General features: G+C 40.4%; 1 protein-coding gene across 1 annotated transcript in view; it reads left to right on the top strand.

The window, feature by feature from the left end:
* The first annotated feature begins 1,044 nt into the window (after positions 1-1,044).
* MUSK (muscle associated receptor tyrosine kinase) overlaps positions 1,045-19,416 on the top strand; it is a 57,681-nt gene continuing 39,309 nt past the window's right edge. Inside the window, exons 1-5 of the mRNA XM_067315770.1 lie at positions 1,045-1,129; positions 5,402-5,528; positions 8,961-9,112; positions 11,417-11,544; positions 12,077-12,218. Of these exons, the coding sequence (XP_067171871.1) occupies positions 1,051-1,129; positions 5,402-5,528; positions 8,961-9,112; positions 11,417-11,544; positions 12,077-12,218 (628 nt within the window). The 5' untranslated portion in view covers positions 1,045-1,050. The remainder of the gene's footprint in view (positions 1,130-5,401; positions 5,529-8,960; positions 9,113-11,416; positions 11,545-12,076; positions 12,219-19,416) is intronic.

Raw genomic sequence — 19,416 nt, forward strand, 5'->3', positions numbered from 1 at the left:
TCCACACTGTTAACGCTCACTGTAAATGCTGGGAAAACAGGGACTACAAATGATTTGACATTTTTTGAAAAAAGGTGATACAACATAGACCGCTGTGATAAGAAGGGGCAAGAGTCAAGTTAGTCAGACCTTCTCAAGTCTGATGCTCCTCTAAAGCTTCCTAGAAAATGTGACTTTCAGTCTTTCACTTTAAATAGAGACTTGGTGAATAATAGGATATTTTGGAGGTAATAATGTTGTTATCCAGCATCCAAAATAGTTACAGGAATGCCTCTACCCATGTTAAAATCTCCTGGGCTGTTGCTGATATTAAAATGAAATATTTTTTTTCTCCCAGGGTATAGATGTCACTCCCACTGTGTCTACTCACTTTTCCCTTCCACAGAGCTTATGAGATGTCTGTTCCCAGGATAAGGCTCTGCTTTTGCAATTTGCTGCAGCAATTTTCAATACTGGCAGCCTCCTTGGCAAAGAAGACTGCTTTCAGCTCCCAGATGCCAACCTCTCCTGCTCTAGCAAATGTATCTGTTAAGAAAAGAAATGCAATCAGCAGGGGAACAGGTGGTTTATTGCAGCCAATCATGAAAGGTTATAATAAGACAGAGGGAGTCTGAGAGAGAGGAGAAAAATGAAAGAGAGAAGGACTAAGCTGAAGGAAAATCCAGTGGCAAGAATTTTTTCCACTGCTGTACTTACATTGTGCTGAAATTATGGCCTGCTGATTTTACTATATTGGGTTAGGGTATTGTTTTGGAAAAGCATTTGGCCATTGTATTCCTCACTGTTTGCTTAAAAGGAATTCTAAAGGGATTTGCTTTCTCTTGTTTCATGAGCCCCACGTTTTCACACTGACCTAAGTGGATACACACCAGCTGGTCACGTCCATCACCACAGCCAAGTCTGAGAATTCCTGATTATACTTAGATCCCATAGACCCCGCTCAGTCTTTAGCGCAGGAACTTTTTGTTAACACACCATGGTCTAAAATGAAACAGGCAGTGAGCTCCGTACGCGTTGCCTGAAGGAGCAGTCTATTTTTCTGGATCAAACATGAAAGACCTCCTGAACATTCCCCTCGTACACATCTTCACCCTGGCAGCCTTCAGCTTGGCCGAGAAGCTTCCAAAAGGTTTGTTTAAAGAGTTTTCATCTTTCTCTGCTTTTGCCACTTGCTAAGGAGATTTTACAAGGGAAAGGCATCTCTGATAACTGTGGGGTGGGCACTGTTGTATCATTCCTGAAAGCTGCAAAAATGTGCTTTCAGCTTCATCTGTCTAGTGGTCACTGCTGTTTTTAGAAGGTTATCAATGAAAATAGTCTCATGTTTGTGTCATAGAATGAAGCTTGTTTGCCCAGGAATAGCTTTTAGTCCCATTCTAAAGGACAGGGAAGACCTTAGGTCCAGTCTGTGTGGGATGGACATGTTTCTCATCAAAGGAATCTTACAGGTTTAAGCTACTGAAAGCACAGTGTTGTGGAATCCAAAGATTTATGATATTCTGCATGCTTATGTATGCTTACAAATGTATAAAGCTTAAAGATGAAGTAAATAGCTTTAATGCCTTTATAGTGAGTAAGTTTATCGATACAAATGTTCTTCATATCTATTGCATAGAACATATAATTATTATACCTACTTCCTCTCTGGTAGGCACACGCGCGCACACACACGCACACACACAAACAGATGTACACCATTTCCAGCTAATACAAGAACTGAAAAAAAGTCTGTTCAGAAAAGTCTTTGAGGTACGAAGTGCAGCAGGGTTCTTCTGGATTTGCCATATGTAACCCTGTGGACAAACAGTTCCATCACATAGCGATTATCAGGATGCCAGAAAATGTACAGCATCAGGAAAAAACAAAAAAATCTCAAGAAGACCAGTAGTCACCTGTTAGGTCAACATCCCTGCTATTCCCTTGCTGTATTACAATTGGAAGTCAGGCTGCCCTCGGAGCTGAAAACAAAGATCTCTTCTTTATAAAAAGCTTTTGAAACCAAATGTCGATTTTTTGCAAAGGCAGTAAAGTAAGCTGGTGAACCATGCTCTTTTTAAAAGCTCTGGTAAAACAGGATTGGAAGGACAAGAAAAACAAAGAGGAATGGGAGTGATTTTTTCCTGGTGGCACTGTACAATGAAGAGATACAAACCCTTCCTTGAAACAGTGGTGTTGAATATTTCTCCAGCAATTGAAACATCATGTGTGGCTGGATTGCCATGTTTCTTGAGAGAAGCTGAATATGCAAATACAACGAAGAGATATCCTACAGAGGTTCTGCAGTGTTAGCTGAAAACACATTTGCGAGCAGTTTTTGACTAGAGGAGTTGCAATATTTCAAAGCATCTGTAACACTGCAGTGCAGATCAGCTCTATTTTTTGTTTTGTTTTGTTCTCTTGGCTTCTCCCATTTTAAAATTACAAATCAAAAATCAAAACCAAAATAATCGGGTACTTTCTGGTGGGCTGAAAGCAGAATAGGGTTTGATTTTCTCCCAAAAGACGAGGAACAATTTGGCCCTGTAACTGGCTGGGGGTGATTTTGCTATATCCAGAAATTACAGCAGACATTCAGGCAAATGGCACCTGAGTGGCTTTACAGATGTGTAAGTTATTTGATTGTCAATATAATTTAAAGCCACAGTGCAACCTACAGTTGTCAGCCTGATGATTGTTGCACAAAGATCTTGGGCCGTCTTTAAACAAAAAGGTAAATATATCAGTGTTTCATTTTGATTTTATTTTCCCATGTTTAAATTTGGCAATATAGGCACCATAAGTTTTGATTTCTTTCCTGGGAGAACAGTGGCTGATACCAATAGCTGAGCATTTTTGATGGCTCGTTATAAAGAAGCACCATCGTGGCCATTTTGGGGCTCCCTCGCTGTATTATAACAAAATGGCGGTATACCGCACCACTTACTGTGTCGCATCGATATAGCACGTATTCTGGGTTTGTGTCCTTTTTCCCTCTCACCGTAGCAAAAGGAATATTTTCTTGACCTTCTCTGCTCTCCCAACATTTAGCTAGAGTATGGGAAAAGATAAGGCTGTAGGAGAATAATTACAGGATGCCTTACTGTTGCTAACGTGATTATTCTTCAAGGCTCCCAGGCTTTCTATGAGGATAGGCTTGATTCTGTCTGAAGAGTTGTGTGATTGATTTCAGGGGATGCTAGATCAGACCTCCAGTGGACAATATTGCTAAAGATAATTGTGTCATGTTGAACTAAAAAGATACCAGGAAACTCCTTAACTGTTCCAAATGAATATATTTACTATATAAACCTGACACTCCTTGTTTGCCCAAATAATAAAATGCTGTCATTATGCGCCTGGCATCCTGGCTCTTAGTACAAATCTAACTTTATTCTTTGTCAGAGTAGCCATTCCTATTGTGACAACGCAGTTATAAAACTGGTTGCTTTCAGTTTGGGTTACTGTATGAATCTACATTTCTCAGGGTAAAAAGAGCACCCTTCAAGGGAGATCAAGGAATATGGACACAGCAATAAAAACATCATATATAAAATTAGACCATAAAATGCTATTTCAATCAGACTTACTTCCATCAAAACCTCATAAAATCTGTCATGAAATAATAACAGCCCCTTTGAAGAAGACAGCAGAGCCATTAATGGAGGTTATCCTCCAAAGACAGTTTTCACCAGGGAAATTTAGGCTTTATCAAAAACTTTCATTCAGTTTGACTGAAGTGGGATTCAGCCCAGGCGCAATATGCACAGACAGTACCTTCTATCTAGTAATAAATCAAAGCCTGATATAATTTAAAGCAGTGATCTCAAACAACAATCCTGACACACACATGTTTTAATTAATGTTTGTGTAAAATTCTTAGTCCTATCTTAGTTGTAGTTTTAGGATCCTCTTTTCATATAAGTATAGTAATTATTAACTATGCAATCTGAACTCATATAATACAGAATTGTTATTGACATAGATTTATTTGAATGACATTTCAAAGGCATTGGACCTTTTACATAAACTTGATAGTTGAAGTTAACAGAGTAAGTCCATTTTTAATTTCCCTAGCTTCATTGCAGCTGCACTCCAAAGAGATTCTAGTTTTTACTCCCATGTAAATTAAAAAAGAATTAAGATAAATGCCTTATAACTAACCTCAGTAATTTATTTTGGAGTATCTTGTTTTTGCCAATTTTTAGGAGTGAAGGGTAAAATTGGTGCTGTTTACTTTTTGCAGATATTTAAATCTAATTGTACAAAGGCGAGTTGGCACATATTATGCAGGCAGGCTTTTTCTGTGAAGACACACAACGTGCCAGATAATGCTACAGTAATCAAAACATATCCTGTGATAATTTATGATGGGTAGGCCGTTTTTTTTTTTTTTTGTATTGTGAAGGAGCAGGAAGATTCTTACATCCATTGCACATTTTCAAGGTGGTGTTTAAGGAACATGGTATGAAACTAGTTCATCTAGGCACAGCTGTCAATGAAATCCAGTCCAGCAAATATTGTATGTATGTCCCTCACAGCTATATATTAAAAGTCATTCATGTGTCTTTGGCTGCAATGGCTGCAATGCATACCATGTGCATGGAAAGTGATTCACTAGGAGTACCCTTTGATCCCTTCCATCCATGCTTCAGTACTTTACCACTGTGATGGAAAATGTGTTTCTAAAGATAAATTCAAATAATGTGTGATGATAGGTCTGTGATAATAAGCATAAGGTGCAGTTACTAGACTTTTAACTATGGTGTTATTTGGTTAGAGAAGATGAGGAAAAGAGAGCATGTGCACTAATTAGGCTATGAATACGGGACACATGAAGGGCCTTTACAAGCCTCCCTTTGAAAAAAATAGTGTTATATTTTAGTTCCCCCCCAAAAAAATTGTGAAGAAGAAGCCCAAATCTCATACCTTGTGTGCTAATAACAAGGCACTCTGCCCGCTCCAGGGATCAGGGGAGCGCCCCTTCACTTTTGTGTACCATTTCTTGCAATACCAGCTCATGCCTAGCGGCCATAGCACATGGAGAGCCCTCACAATACAGCACCCAGTGCAGTTCATCTGGTGTGAGAGGAGGGCTAAAAACAAGCGAAACGCTGGGATGGTTTTAACCACTCTGCACTTGGGTCACTCTATTTTGTACTCTTCAGAGAGCACCAGGGAAAATGCAAAATGTAGAGTAAACAACAGTGGGCTGAAGCAAGCAAACGCTGAGTGACCTCAGTTAAAGTGAATGCATGGAAGATGCATAAACTGCATCCACGCTGTGGAAAAGGCTGTGGAGTGACCCTGCAGGGATGTGTCTGTGTCCGCATTTGGCCTGCCCATGCCAGGAGCCTGGCACCATCAGCATCCTTTGTCCGGACGGCAGCAGGAGGTTTTTCTCATTTTCTTCTCCTCTGTGCAGCTCCCTTTATCAGCACTCCTCTGGAAACAGTGGACGCACTGGTGGAGGACGTTGCCAAGTTTGTGTGTGTCGTGGAGTCGTACCCTGAGCCAGAGATTACGTGGACACGCAACAGCATTCCCATCAGGTAAGGAGCAACCCTGCCTGGTGGCATGCAGGCAGCCAGTGTGAGGAGGCTGGCAGGCTCTGCTTCCAAAAAATCTTTATTTTTCTTCATGGTAGAGGCAGTAACTGGAAAAATCAGAACTGGTCTAGGGCTGGAGGGACAATGAGTGGCTGTAATTTTTAGGGAATCTGTATTCCTTAAGGAGTGATAAGAGCACCCTGGGGACTGTACAGACATGTGGTTGGTGGTAACAAAAACAGAAAGCTATTGCTAATACGCAGAGTGGGGAGTCTAACCTCTGGCTCTGCTATGTGCTTTCTTAAATGAATGTGGAAAGCCATTTTCTTGGCAACATGGGCTTGTTTTGAATATACATGTGGAGGCAACAGTAGTATGTGGCCTTGAATTTTCTCTGAGTCTCAGTTTTGGTTATGTTAGAAGTAGCTGTCCTTCACAACTTTACACACTTGAGCTTGGAGAGAGTCAGTTTCTGTTGTGAGCTATGCAAGGAATTTGCTTTCTGGCCTCAAGTGGTGCAGTTCGCTTTGTTCCTCAGTTTACTCATTTACAAAGCAGGATAATGTTATATAATAATTAAAGGAGGCATTGCCAGACTTGCTGCCTGAGTGTTTGCAATGCACTTGGAAACTTTACATGGAAAGGGAGCAAAAACATTATTGTTCGCTTCTGGATCTAACAGAGGGAAACTGGCTTTTTTGTGTTATGAACTGTGAAACGTCAGTCACCATGTACCAAAGTGCCTCTGAAGAGGAACACCTTGGAAGTGTGTTCTGGAAGTTGCTACTATTGCTGGAGCTCTGTCGATGTAAAGTAAACCAGACCCAAACTCTTAACTTAGAAATCACTTTGCATCTGCCAAATGGCTTTACTCCTTCTTGATCTCTGTTTGTGATTCTCTCCGTAATGGAAATTTACAGAATAATCTTTGTGCAGTACAATTAAGGCCGGTTCTCAGTGCAAAATTTCTGTGTTAGGCAGGTGCAGATGGTCTCCTGAAGCATGATTCTTACTGCTAGGGTTGGGCATCCAAACTGCCTGTGAACTGTGGGCTCTGCAGACTCTAAATAAGTTGGCAGTAGAAAGAGATCTTGTTGCTAGGAAGGCCATTTTAGAATAAGAAAAAAACAGTTGTCTACACATATGCATGCTTGCCTTCAGAAATCTTATTTCGTTGCCTGCAACAGAAGACCGGCAAAACCTCGATCTTAATTCTCTGACAGGGCTTCATATGACATGGAGGTCTAATTTTCCAAATCAGGTCACCTTTCTCCTAATTCCTTCCCCATAAGTGACACCAAGCCTGAAGGTAAAAGCTGGCTGAGCAAGCCGTTCACGTAGGACCACAGGGGTTGCATGCTTTTCTTTTCCCACAGACTTTAAAGATCCACTCTCCTGCTCTAAAATCATGTGGAAAACAGACCCTTTTTGGTTCCAATCTCCATTTCAAAAAGCCCATCACAGTTTTCTAAAAGGCATCCCATTCTCTTTTAGACACAGTGCCCTTTTCACAGCATCAACCAAAAGAGAAAATACTAATCCAAAAAGCTCTTCTGATGAGGCCAGAGAACTTGGCTACTTTATTCCTTTCCTGGGGCTTCTGAAGCAGCAATAGTAGCAGCAGCTAAATTGCTTTCCCAAAGCTGTGTTGACATTAACGGTCAATGCTGCTGGATACAAAAATTTGGACCAAAGGCAGGGAAATAGATAAGCTGAAACTATTTCAATTACTTTCCAAGAGCATGGGTGAAAGTATTTGCTCAATGGAAAAGGATCAAAACAGTGGACTTTTTTCTAAAAAGAGTATAAATATATTTATGTGTGCGTGTATGTGTGTGAGTGTGTGTGTAGAAAACTTCAAAGAGACTAGTTATTGCAAGCAATAAATAACAGTTATTTTATTTATGAAATTTTCTTCTCTTGCCAAGGTTCAGACACTCTAAATGAATGGCTAACCTTCGAAACAAAACAATGTGTAAACATTCAGCTTCAGTGAAAGTAGTGTCAGGATACAGGCTATGGTCGGTATTATTCTTCTGGAAGCACCTTTCCGTGTTCCTTTCGGTCTTGAAATTTGTGACAAATATGCCATGGTTAATGGCATATAACAGTTTACTATAGGGAAATCACTTGCTCCGTCATTTTTATTTGGAAACTAGATAAACCAGTGAGAGGTTACAAGCCTCTATAATAAAGCTGTTTGGCTATTTTGTGCTGTGTGTAGATCACTACAGGCAAGATAATCTGCCCAATAGTCCAGGGATTTCTCTTACCTGTCTGGGAGATTGGACCTCCCAGTCATGACATAGGCTATCCTGGATAAACTTTCCTCTGTAAAAAGAAAAAGAAAGAGAACCTGCACATTTTACACAACAGGTGAAAGTTTGTTATACTCTTCCTAGGGTAAAAATGGGGAGGGAAATACAATCCTATAACACTTAAGACCGGATGAGGTGCTTTTGTAAGGAAATTTGAGCCTATAACACCTTAAAGGGCATATTTAGATTACTCAGTACAATTTTTAACAATAGAAGACAAAAAAGCGCATACTTAGGCTTTGGATATTTGTGACAACTTGGGAGGCAATCCTCTTATTGGGTCTATTTCACTAATGTTTGTCAGAATCAAAGGCCAATTGCATGAACATGCTTCCAGAAGGTATCAAAAAAGGTGTGAAGGTCAAATGCTAAGGAATTTATGAAATGTTATGCAAATCTTGTTCCACTAAACTGATAGGAGGTTTCACCATATTTTTCCAGAGTTAATTACTGCTATCATTAAGTTATAGCTACACTTGTATCTTCCAAACTTTAGATGACTTGTTTTCTTCAGCACAATTTTATTTTTTTTCATAAAAACAACACTTCTATAGTTCCAAACAAATAAACAAAAACACTTCTAGATGCAGACAGAAGAATGTTTGGCTTTTGGTTGCTGTCTTTTTTCATAACAAGAAAAAATATTTCCAGAAAATTATCCATTTAGGGAAAAAAACATTTTTTTACCTAAAGAAGGTTTCTTTAAAATGTTTCAGCCAGTTCCCATTCCTATGTAGACAGTCCTTCCATTGCACTGAATGATTATACCTAAAATAGGAACCAGCTGGATTAAGATCACTTGTGCTCATGCCTGTCTCTTGGAGACAGGAACCCAAGATACTACTGTGAGACATGTTCTGTCAATACCGGATTGGGGGCAGAAGTGCTGCCACACCAGTGGGAGTTAGGAATTGTGTGGTTTGGTAAGAACCAGAACAAATCATAAAGCTCACCTTGGCATTTTCAGTGCCTTTCCCTATCTTTACAGGTTAAAATTAAAAATTATCAAATTGCCTTTTGTAGTGCCATCGGCAGTTTGCAAATACACATGCAATTCCCTCTCTTTGTTCCCTGCCTTCCCTCTGTCTCCTCACAAGTGCTGTGCTGTGCCTTGCAGGCTGTTCGACACCAGGTACAGCATACAGAGGAATGGGCAGCTCCTGACCATTCTGAGCGTGGAGGACAGCGATGATGGGGTGTATTGCTGCACAGCAGACAATGGGGTTGGAGTGGCTGCACAGAGCTGTGGGGCTCTGCAAGTGAAAATGAGTAAGTGCGAAAACAAATAAGCTCAGCTGCATGAGGGCCAAAAGTGGCCTTCTCCCCAGAATTGCCTAACTGTTCCCGGTCCACTGGGAAAAAAAACAACAAAACAACCACAACCCAGCTTCTGTCTTTCTCTATTTTTGCACATCTGTTTGAGCACACTGGGTTATGCATTTGGTTCCTGTGTCTGGTCGATTGGTTGCATACGTGCCAGGATCATTGCAGATCTGTCCAGGCTCATGCATTAGGCATAAGACTTGCTTCCGAGTGTGCCGAGCCCCTGCTTCCTTGCCCTGCGATCGGCACTGCTGGCCTCTCCCTGCAGCACCACTGCCTCTGCCCTCTCTCAGGGTGCCCCATGTCGGGGCAGCCTGGCTGCAGAGGGGCTTTGTCTGACAGGCAGAGACAGGCGAGGTGCCGTGTAGTGTCCAGGCCACGTGAACCTGCAAGAGCTCGGTGCTCAGATGAGAGGCACTACGATATGCTAGACAGGTGCAGCCTTGTGGCTCCTTTGCAGTCCTGGTGCTGTGGCCTCCCCCAGAGGTGGAACACTGCCCACCACGTGGCCCAGACCATGCAGAAAGGAAAACGCTTGTTTTTGTAAGTAACCAGTGCAGGACACTTCCAGGGCTTGTGCAAAACCTTCATAATAAGGAGTTCAGTTTTATATGCCTGAGAAGAAGCCAGTCAGGAAGGAATCTCTTCCTGACACCAGGTAACAATGTAATAAGAAGGGCTTTAGCAAACACTGGAGCACCTACAAGGACAAAGGGAGCCCACGTCCTCTAGGGGTCTGGCTTGCAGTGCTGTCTTCAGGAAAGACCTGTGTTTTATGTAAGACCTCAGGGACCTTAAGACAGCTATGGGCTGGACAAAGGGTCCAAAGCTTACATGTGCATAGCGTCTATATAAGGACTGCCTTCTGTATTAGTGTCGATGCCATATTTTTGTCATGTAAGAATTTAATCCTTCACAAATTTACTCAGCTGTTTGCTTCAGGTCTGTTACTGTCCAGCTGAAGCTTTGTTTAACTTCTATTTTTAGTTCCTTTGCTGTTCTTGAGCCTGGATGTCCTCTGGAGTGGAGTTCCACGGATTAATTATGTAGTGGTCATATAAATTTAAAGTAGTATGCCTAAGCTATTCCATCATGACATATTAGGCAATATCTTAACTAAATATGGTCTGATTTGCCCATGATTAATCATTTTGAATAACAAACACTTGTGCTAGAATCACAGGGACTGTTTGCATAGCAAGGATAAAAAAAAATCTTTTGAAGAATCCTCTTTGTACGAAACTTTGTAAGCATCACAGTTTGATAGATTATCCCTTCATAGCAATACTATGAAAATCCCATATGCTTGCTGTTTAAACACAATATTTCATTAATCAGATTTATGCCTGAGCACGATGAAACCAAGCATATGCTATTCAGCTTTTCTTAATAGCAGTCTTGAAAGGTCTGGAACATCATGATATAAATGTGGTCATCCCACTTTAAAAACAGGGGCCTGGTTCTCACAAATGTTTAGATACGTGGCTAGCTCAGTGAAGCTGAATTCATGTGACTGCAGTTATTTACACGAGCACTTAAACGATGAGTCTAGATGTATACCTATTACAGCATCTGTGTGTAGGAAGGGGTTTGTTTGTGCTAATGAGCATGATCCTCCAGGTTTGCTAAGTTTGAGTAAGCTAGACCACATTTCTCTTCAGATAAAATGAATTTAAATTTGCCCCAAATTAATTTCAAGTGAGTTTAATTGTTTTTTCTTTAAGGACCTTTCTCCTTTTTACTGGCCTTGGTCATAAATCCTTCTCTTAGTGATGTCCATTGAATTTACATGTCCTTCTTGCTGAGCTAGAGACAAGCCTGAATTAAAACTGTTTCAAAATCAATTCACTCCAGACCTGAGCTTTTACACAAGACACTGTTTACGTAATGAAGAATGCCAAAATTGGGAATGTAAACATTCTTATTTATTGGAAATACTCTTATCTGGATCTGGATTTTAGCCCAGGTCCTAATTCAAATTACTGTCAAACTGCACTCCTGAAAACAAATAACCTATGCAACATACTTGTTTTTGTATCTGTAAACTGAAACTCTGAAAGCTTCACTTGAGAAAGTTTTTTCTTTCCAAGGCATTTCCAATGACCTACCAAGACCCCTCTATCTTTCAGCTACAGAAGTGTACAGAAAAAACAGGAAGAGATTTTGTTGACAAGGACATTTCAGAACTTGTCCTGTTCTAATATTTCTTACCTCCAGTTCAAGTTTAATTTTTGCCTTTTTAAATTTTAGAACCTAAAATAACCCGCCCTCCTATAAATGTGGAAATAATAGAAGGGTTAAAGGCTGTTCTTCCATGCACTACAATGGGGAATCCAAAACCTTCTGTTTCATGGATCAAGGGAGAAACAGTTGTAAAGGTGAGTAGAAAATAAAATTAAAATATTGCTAGCTTGTTTGCTAAAGGTATTGTGATAAAATATAAGCATCATTCATACTATTTGTAAATTCTGCTCTCTAGAAAGAAAGCATTTCAGGAAATCTAGATCTTATCTACTAAATGTCAGCATTCACAGTAATTCTACCTAAAAATCAAACATTTCTGTGTTCCCGTACCTCATTTGTTTTTTACTACTAGGTGTGGCCAAATGCTGCAAAACGCATTTGCGAGTATTCTCCTAAATAAGATATTTTCAGCTGCTTTGCTAAGATTCATGACCTTTTTGAAGATATAATTCACTGATTTGCAAAAATAAGCATGAGTGAGTGTGTTGTAACAAAGCTGACCAGGAAGAGCTGGCCCCAGGTTCTTCCATCACAGGGCAACACAGATCATTTTTATGCATGTAAGCCCAATCATTTTAAATGAAAATTTGGTACTGCTTATGTGTAGTCTGTAGAGGATGTTCTTTCTTTCCTGTCTGTTAACTCCATCTCTCCCTTCTTTGGCAGGAAAATGCTCGCATTGCTGTTCTTGATTCAGGGAATTTAAGGATCCACAATGTTCAGAGAGAAGATGCTGGGCAGTATCGATGCGTAGCCAAGAACAGCCTGGGCACAGCCTATTCAAAACCTGTTACAGTGGTAGTGGAAGGTGAGTAACCCTTGAACCTGGCTCTGGCTCTACATACCTACCTCACAGGCAGATACTTCCTGGTTAACTTAAATTAACCTGAAATATCATTTTGATGTTGACAAAAATATCTCAGAGGTAACCCACAAGGCAGGGGAAGAAAATGGAAAGAAAAGCCGAGCGAGAAACAAAAGTTAGTTCACACTCATTCCCTTTGCTGGTTGATGGCAAAAGGGACTATCTGTGGATGGTCATATCCCGCAGCTGCTTTGGCTCTAGTATGAAATTTGTCTGAATAAGGGCTCCCAAATATGTACTTAGTCCATTGGCTTTTTCTTCTGATTGATGATTTCCAAGAGGCTAGCTTGTTTCTTGTTCGCAAAGTCCCACCATACCCCTGGGTTATAGAGTATGGCTTGTGGAGATCGACAAGTACAAAGCTGGTGGCTCTGGAAACTTTTCGGAGAGAAATATGCTGCAAAGAGCCTGATCAGAGACAGCTGCAGCTCCAAATGGTGCAGCACATTACAGTATGTGTATGTCTCTCCCCCTTCCTTCTGATTTTTCATCTGAATTAGTTGATTCTTCAGCTAAACAGAGCTTTTCTCCTCGAGGACTTACGCATTTTCTGCCTGCTAAACTGAACACTGGGTTGATTTTTGTCTCTGATCTTTACTTGCTCACTGTCCTTCTTTTATTTACACAAAGTATTTGCTCTCTGTTATAAATCACCACCAATTTCAGAACGCTGAGACCAGTGGGCTGCAGGGGAACTTGAGTGTAGGCATTAAAGCACTCAGTGTTCCTGGATCCTGTAAGAGAAGTTGGGTTAAGCGAGGTTTTGCAGAGCAGAAGGAATCATTTTTATTGCTTATTCAGAATAGAATCATCTGTGCTATAAAAAGTGGGAAAGGATCTCCATTTGCCGAGTAAGCTTCAGAAGACTAGTGCAGGTTACATTTGGTCTGAGAATATCAGAGGTTATTTAGGGTACAATCCCATTTCTAAGAGGACCATTGACTTTATTCTGGGAGCAGGATCAGGTGTATTAGATCCAACTGCAAATTACTGTAGGTTTGTTGTTTGCCTAAAAAAATGCATTCATTTTTCATTTTTAAAAAATATTTACATGTACAGACTTCAAGTATGTTAGACATTTATTAAATAGCTTTAGAACAGGAAGGCAGCTATTCCTAATGTAGATTCAGAGCTGCATTTCTCTTAAGCTCAAAGTGAGGAGCCAAACTGAAGATATTTGGATCTGGCTCTGAACAGTCTAGGTCCTGGGTTTTGGTTTGGCCCCATTGTTGAGACAGTGGCCAAAGGCTGATCAAGAATTAACTGAGGCATATTCTCAATGCTATGCATACAAATTCCCCATCACTGCAAAGGGGCCTTAGGCACTGGAATTTTATTGCTCCGGATCTACCAGACACTTTTAGATTCAGAGTATCTAAAAATGGGTTGGAATGGCACCAAAATCAGGGTTGCTTAGATTAATATCTTGTTTTGTCCTTGTGTCCAAAATTATGCAGTGACTGTTAATTCAAGGAACGGCAAATTAATCCACAAATACCCTACTTGCAAAGGAGAGCCTGTGTGTGCTCTTTTTAAAACAAGAAAAATTAGCTCTTAATTAATCAATGGGAGCTCAGTGCTCACACACAGACTCTCCCTTCATGTTCCATTCATGTGTTGTGTGAACAAAGCAATGCTGTTCTCAGGCTTGCCTTGGTTTTTCTGGTAGGGCACCCATATAGTATACCTCATTTCAGGCTGCCACCCAAACTAGACTCATGCATGTTTGTTTTACCTTTTGGCTTCCAAAATCCGAAGGTAATAATCCTGACTACCACTTGCAGTGCATACAGACCACTTCTCCTCCCAGTACTTTAGATTAACTCTCCTGAGCATTCAACATACACCCACATGCATATACGTGTTCATACATGCATGCACACACACATGCACCCCCTTCACACACCTCTTGGATAGACTGGTTCACCCAGGTTATCATTATTTTTAGTATTCCCCTCCTATCCCCTTAGTATCATTGTTTTAAAATACCTCCAAGTAAATAATAATCTAAAATGACTTGATGCAAGAAAATGACACTTCAATCAGCCTTGCCTGAGCATTCACTGGAGTCCTGTATTCACATAACTAATGAAAATATGCTGTTTGTTGCTTCTGTGTAACGACATTACAATATTTTTCCTTAAATCTTGGTGCTACCACTCACTGGAGTTACTGCCCTGCATAGTGTGGCTTAATATTAAAATAAAATGACTGAGCATGGCTGGTTAACTATGAATATTTAATTCCAAAGCAAATGCCTATTCAAAGCGCAATGCAAATATTTATGCCTAGCTAAATCTAGATCAGGCGTGTCCTGATTTCTGAAAGAGGTTTCTAATTTTCTGTCATAAGCATTCATTTTAATGGGTTCTACATTAGTGCTGCAGTTAGTTTCAGACATCGTTCACAGTATGGAGGTATCCAGCTGCGTTAAAGATTAACCCTCTGCCTCTGAATGTAGTAAGACTCTTTAATGAATGAAAGGTCAGGCACATATTTATATGACTTGCTGAAGTTGAGCGCAGAAACAACAGCAAGTCTCTAACAAGTCTCTGTGCTGGATCCACTAACTCAAACAACTGATGATAGCTCGGCCTGAGCATTTACATCACTGAGGTGCCTTACAGTCTTCATTCTGGTCTGGTTTTAACAGTCCAGGACAAAATAGATTGCAAAATCCTACTTTTTTTTTTCTTCCCCCAAATATGTTTTTCTCTGTTCCCCATTTACTTTCCTTAACATTTATAATACTGAACTCTGCTCATTCACTTATTTTTGCAGCAAAATCAGAATAATTTGAGCAACAATTTTAAATGAAGATTCTGGCGCAGTTCTTATCAAGAAACAGAAAGTAATGGAGGGCTTTCTTAGCGGGAAATAATTTTTCAATTCTTTCAGATTTTCCTCAGTGAATTAGAAAGAGATAAGGATCCAAAGGAGCTAGCATTCTCTGGGCCTTGCCTCATACAGCACACCCTGCATAAAACCATCCCTAGCCAGAGCAGCCTACTTCTTTCCTGGGGTGAATCATATAGGCCCCAAAGTCCAGGTGATGAATTAATGGACTTTAATCAATTAATGAACTTTAATATCCAGAACTGGGTCAGAATTTTAACTGAAAGGGTTGAAATTTCCTCCTGGACTGTGATTTTTCCCATTCACAACAAATTCAGGGCAAATCCATACAAAATTTGACAAATGATGGTGAAATGGATTCTCTCCCTAAAAGACCCAGTTCATTAGGGGCAGAAATATGTTTGCAGCAGACCTGACTGCTGGGTCCATAGAAAGAGCCAGGATTTTCTCTGGGCACTGTGCTGAGCCCATGAACACTACTATACACATCAAAAGCCTCCTTAGCAGCCTGGACACTGTTAAAGGGAGGAGGGAGGTATTTTGACATCCTGCAGCACTGAGCACAGCAGAAGGTGCCCAGACCGACCTGACACTGTGGAGCGGGTGGTGGGGGCTGGAGGAGGACACAAGCAGCAAGCCTGTGCCAAGAGCGCTTTGTAAGTGACCATGTTAGGTGAGTGGCCGTTGTGCCAAAGGAAGGTTGCATACTATCTTTACTGTCGTAGTGTGTCCTGTAGCAGTAAAATGATCCTTTGAGGGGAGTGGCTTGCAGCAACACCTCTGGTTTAGCTCTCAGAAGAAGCCTCCACGCAGTGGGGCCTGCTCTTGTTGACGCATGCTGGGAATGGTATGAGGTGGTCCTTCACCAGAGCTAGGGTTTCCAGCAGTGCTAAGCTTTGGGCTGTGGCTAAACACTTTGTGCTGTTAGGCTGGCTTCATCTCTGGGCTCAACAGATAATACAGGAGCTGTGTGGGTGTGTAGGGTCAGCTCTTCCCCTTTTGTCCCCTTTGTCAAATTAGTTATAGACCATGCAACTTATGGAAGAAAGGACTAGTAAAAGTACTAGCATGAGGAAGGAGTAGGACAAGCAGAAACAAGTCTTCTGCACACAGCTCTGCCCATGTGCTCTCTTCTGATTCCTGCTGATCCCCGGTAGAGCCCCCTAACCACCTGTTTCTTCAGGAGTATGGTGAGTTTTCAATTCATCTCTGTGTGGGCGGATATTCTATTAGCTATGGAAGGATTGCTAAAATAGGCTGTTATGCTACCACGTTCAGCGCAATGTAAGGACTACAACCAAGAAATGCAACATTTCATAGATCTTCCAATTTAATCAGCACTTCAATAGGTAGATTAAAGAGCCATGATCACTTTATTTTACTGATTAAGCCAAACAAATAAGCAATGATCATTTTGCTGATTTTGCTAAAATTAACGTGTTAGAATGATTTCCTGTTACACATGTACATCCAGTAATGTCCATAGCATGTAACATGTGCATTGGGATAAAGAAACATATAGTTATCTTGGCTATTTGTCTTGAAGTGTCTTTTTAATTTCCTGGAGACAACATTCCTGACCAGCAGTTCAGTATTCTTTTTTTCTTAAGCCTTTTGCTAACTAGCAGTTTAATTGCTACATTATCAGTTTTGATAATGAACACATCTGCTAACCTTGGAGAGAAGAGCATTTATGTACTCAGTGAAGCAGTATCTTGCCAAATGATTAGTCAATATTTGTACACATTTCCTGTTGATAGCTGTACTGATGCCCAAAATGAATCTGGGGCTGAAAGGCTCTTAGATGATTCCAAGATTCAGGACTGCAGGAGAATATATGTACATGCTTGCTTAACTGATTTGTACATCATGCAACTGTGTGAAAGATGAAGTTTTTTGATGTAGGCTAAGACGTTGCATCCAGTTTTACTTGAAGTTTACTCTTTTGGACGTTAATAGGAGAGCAACTATTGCCTTCAGTAATAATCAGAGTTGCCCTCAAGTACAGAAATCCTCACTGATGTCAATGAAAATTGAGGGCAGGGTATGTACTTTAGGGTGTGCCAAGAATGCAGTCCTTGGCCCTTGTCTGAGCATTTGAAATCAGTAGGGTTTGCATGATAGAAAGTTTTAGCAAGACAGTTGTTTGTTCTTTCCTTCATGCATTATACAGCTCTTTATGTAACATACACTCTAGAACAGGAGGAATTTTCAGAGTTCATTGGTGTTTGCAGTGACATCGATCCAGGCCATTGATAGGACCAGTTCAGCAAAAGCCGTGCAAGTGCTTATCATGTTCAACTTGGGGGCCAACTGCCTAAAACTGTATGCCCTCTACATTCCCCAGGGCTTCACATGTGCAATAATTATATTCTTTGTAGCCATTATGTATAAGAAGCATGACATTGAAAGGATTAACTAAAAGCCATGAGCTAAGCTCATGCCTGGTAAGAGGAACGAGGATATTCCAAATGTGAGCACATTTGTCACTCAAGCAAACAGAGAAACTGTCCAGCAGGATTTTTTTGTATTTTTTTTAGCTTGCAAAATAAATTCCACTGGATGGTTTTGCTTTAATCACTTGCTATCATTTGCAGATGCGGTACTTAGAATGGATATTCAAAGTATATACAATTCCTCCATTAAATAAGAAGCCTCTACTGCAAAACAGAAGTGAAACAATATGTTGAGATGACTTACAGGCTTGATTGCCTGGCCTGGGCTCTTATGTTCTGGCAGATTTTTTTATTGTGTCTTGGAGAATGTTCTCTCCTCAGGGAGAAGGAAAGAGCCACTTTAGCAATAATGAAGAACTTTACTCATGTCCTATATGGTCTTCATTCTTCAAAACAAAAAAGTCACAAAATTGAAAAGTTAACTGTGGGTTTCTTTACAATCTGGAACAGACAGCTATCTAAAAAGAGGTACAAAAATATGAACCAGATGTTTCTTTATCAGGCTAAATCATTTTTATAGCACCAACTATGGGAAGTGTATTTTCCGAAAACCAATGGACTTATTTGTGTTCAAATGTACAAAGGGTTGTGGTGGATTATGTAGTAATATAATGCAAGATAGAATGCTTTCCAGAGATGTCCTTTCATTCCAAAAAAAGCAGATGCCTGGAAGTCCTTTGTTTTAGGAAATCCATCTGGTTTGTCTACACTACTTTCTAGCATTACATGCTAGTAATAGGTGTGTAAAAATCTGAAAAAGAGTTTTGCTTTTCCTGAAGGTGGAGAACAACCTGCCTGCTGCATCTTTCTAGGTGTCACACTTATCTAGTGAAACCTCCAATATTTCCAGTTTGCCCAGTAATGCATTTTTAGTTTGACATCCTGAATAAAAGAGAAAGCCATAAACCTGGACTGTAATGAAAAAGGAAGGAGTACAAGGTTGTACTATTGGTTATATACTGAATAATTCCGTGAACCTCCATCTTGTGATTTGCATGAAGTTGAGCCCAATCTCCAGCCTGTGGCACCAGAGAGTTGTGGAATCGAAGGGTTTTGGTGTATACTGTGCAATAATGTTTAGTTTTGAAGCCATCACTGCACAAATGCATGTTGAGAAATTAGCAATCAATCAGAAGTCTGCAAGGAACCCCCCCAAAAAATAATTCAGGCAGGACATGTGCTGGAAGATCCAGCATGTTCATCAGAAAACTAACTCGATTCTCCAGGGTTTTCATAACTTTTTTGGATCAAATCCTTTCTGGAGTTTCCAATTGGCTGAATGTGGGTATTGATTGAGGGCTACTTATCCTTTGTCCAGGCAGTTTCATTCATCCATCCATCAAAATGTTCCTACTCTGCTTCCTCCTTTGCTACTCTGTGACAGCACAAAAAGCAAACAAATCAAAACAAGATTAGAAGCAATGACTTAGATGTTGTTTGTTTTTGTGTTCCAACCTTGGTAGACAGAAGTCTTTTCCTGCCCATAGTTTATTGCTTATTACTAGCTACTAAAATAATACTCTGCCACAAGCCACAAAAATGTTCCCCTATAAGCCATTTTGAGAACTGCCTTGCCCTTAAAAATAGGAAAGGCTTCCTTGGAGAATCATCCATTCAGAGTGAAGGATCCCAGAAGCATATGGGTAGATCTGTCCAGACTTTTTTACATTTTTTTGTTGTTTCCCCACTTCTCCAATTATTGGAGACAGTGAGGGCATAGCAGACTGGGAGAGAATAGAAGGCAGTGCTTTGGCTTTTTAGTTAACACACTATGGCCACAATCTGTAAATCATTAGTTTCCTTCAGCTGTTTTGTGGTCTTTTTATGTG

The sequence above is a fragment of the Apteryx mantelli genome, chromosome Z (genome assembly GCF_036417845.1).
Source record: "Apteryx mantelli isolate bAptMan1 chromosome Z, bAptMan1.hap1, whole genome shotgun sequence".
NCBI classification, from domain to species: domain Eukaryota; kingdom Metazoa; phylum Chordata; class Aves; order Apterygiformes; family Apterygidae; genus Apteryx; species Apteryx mantelli.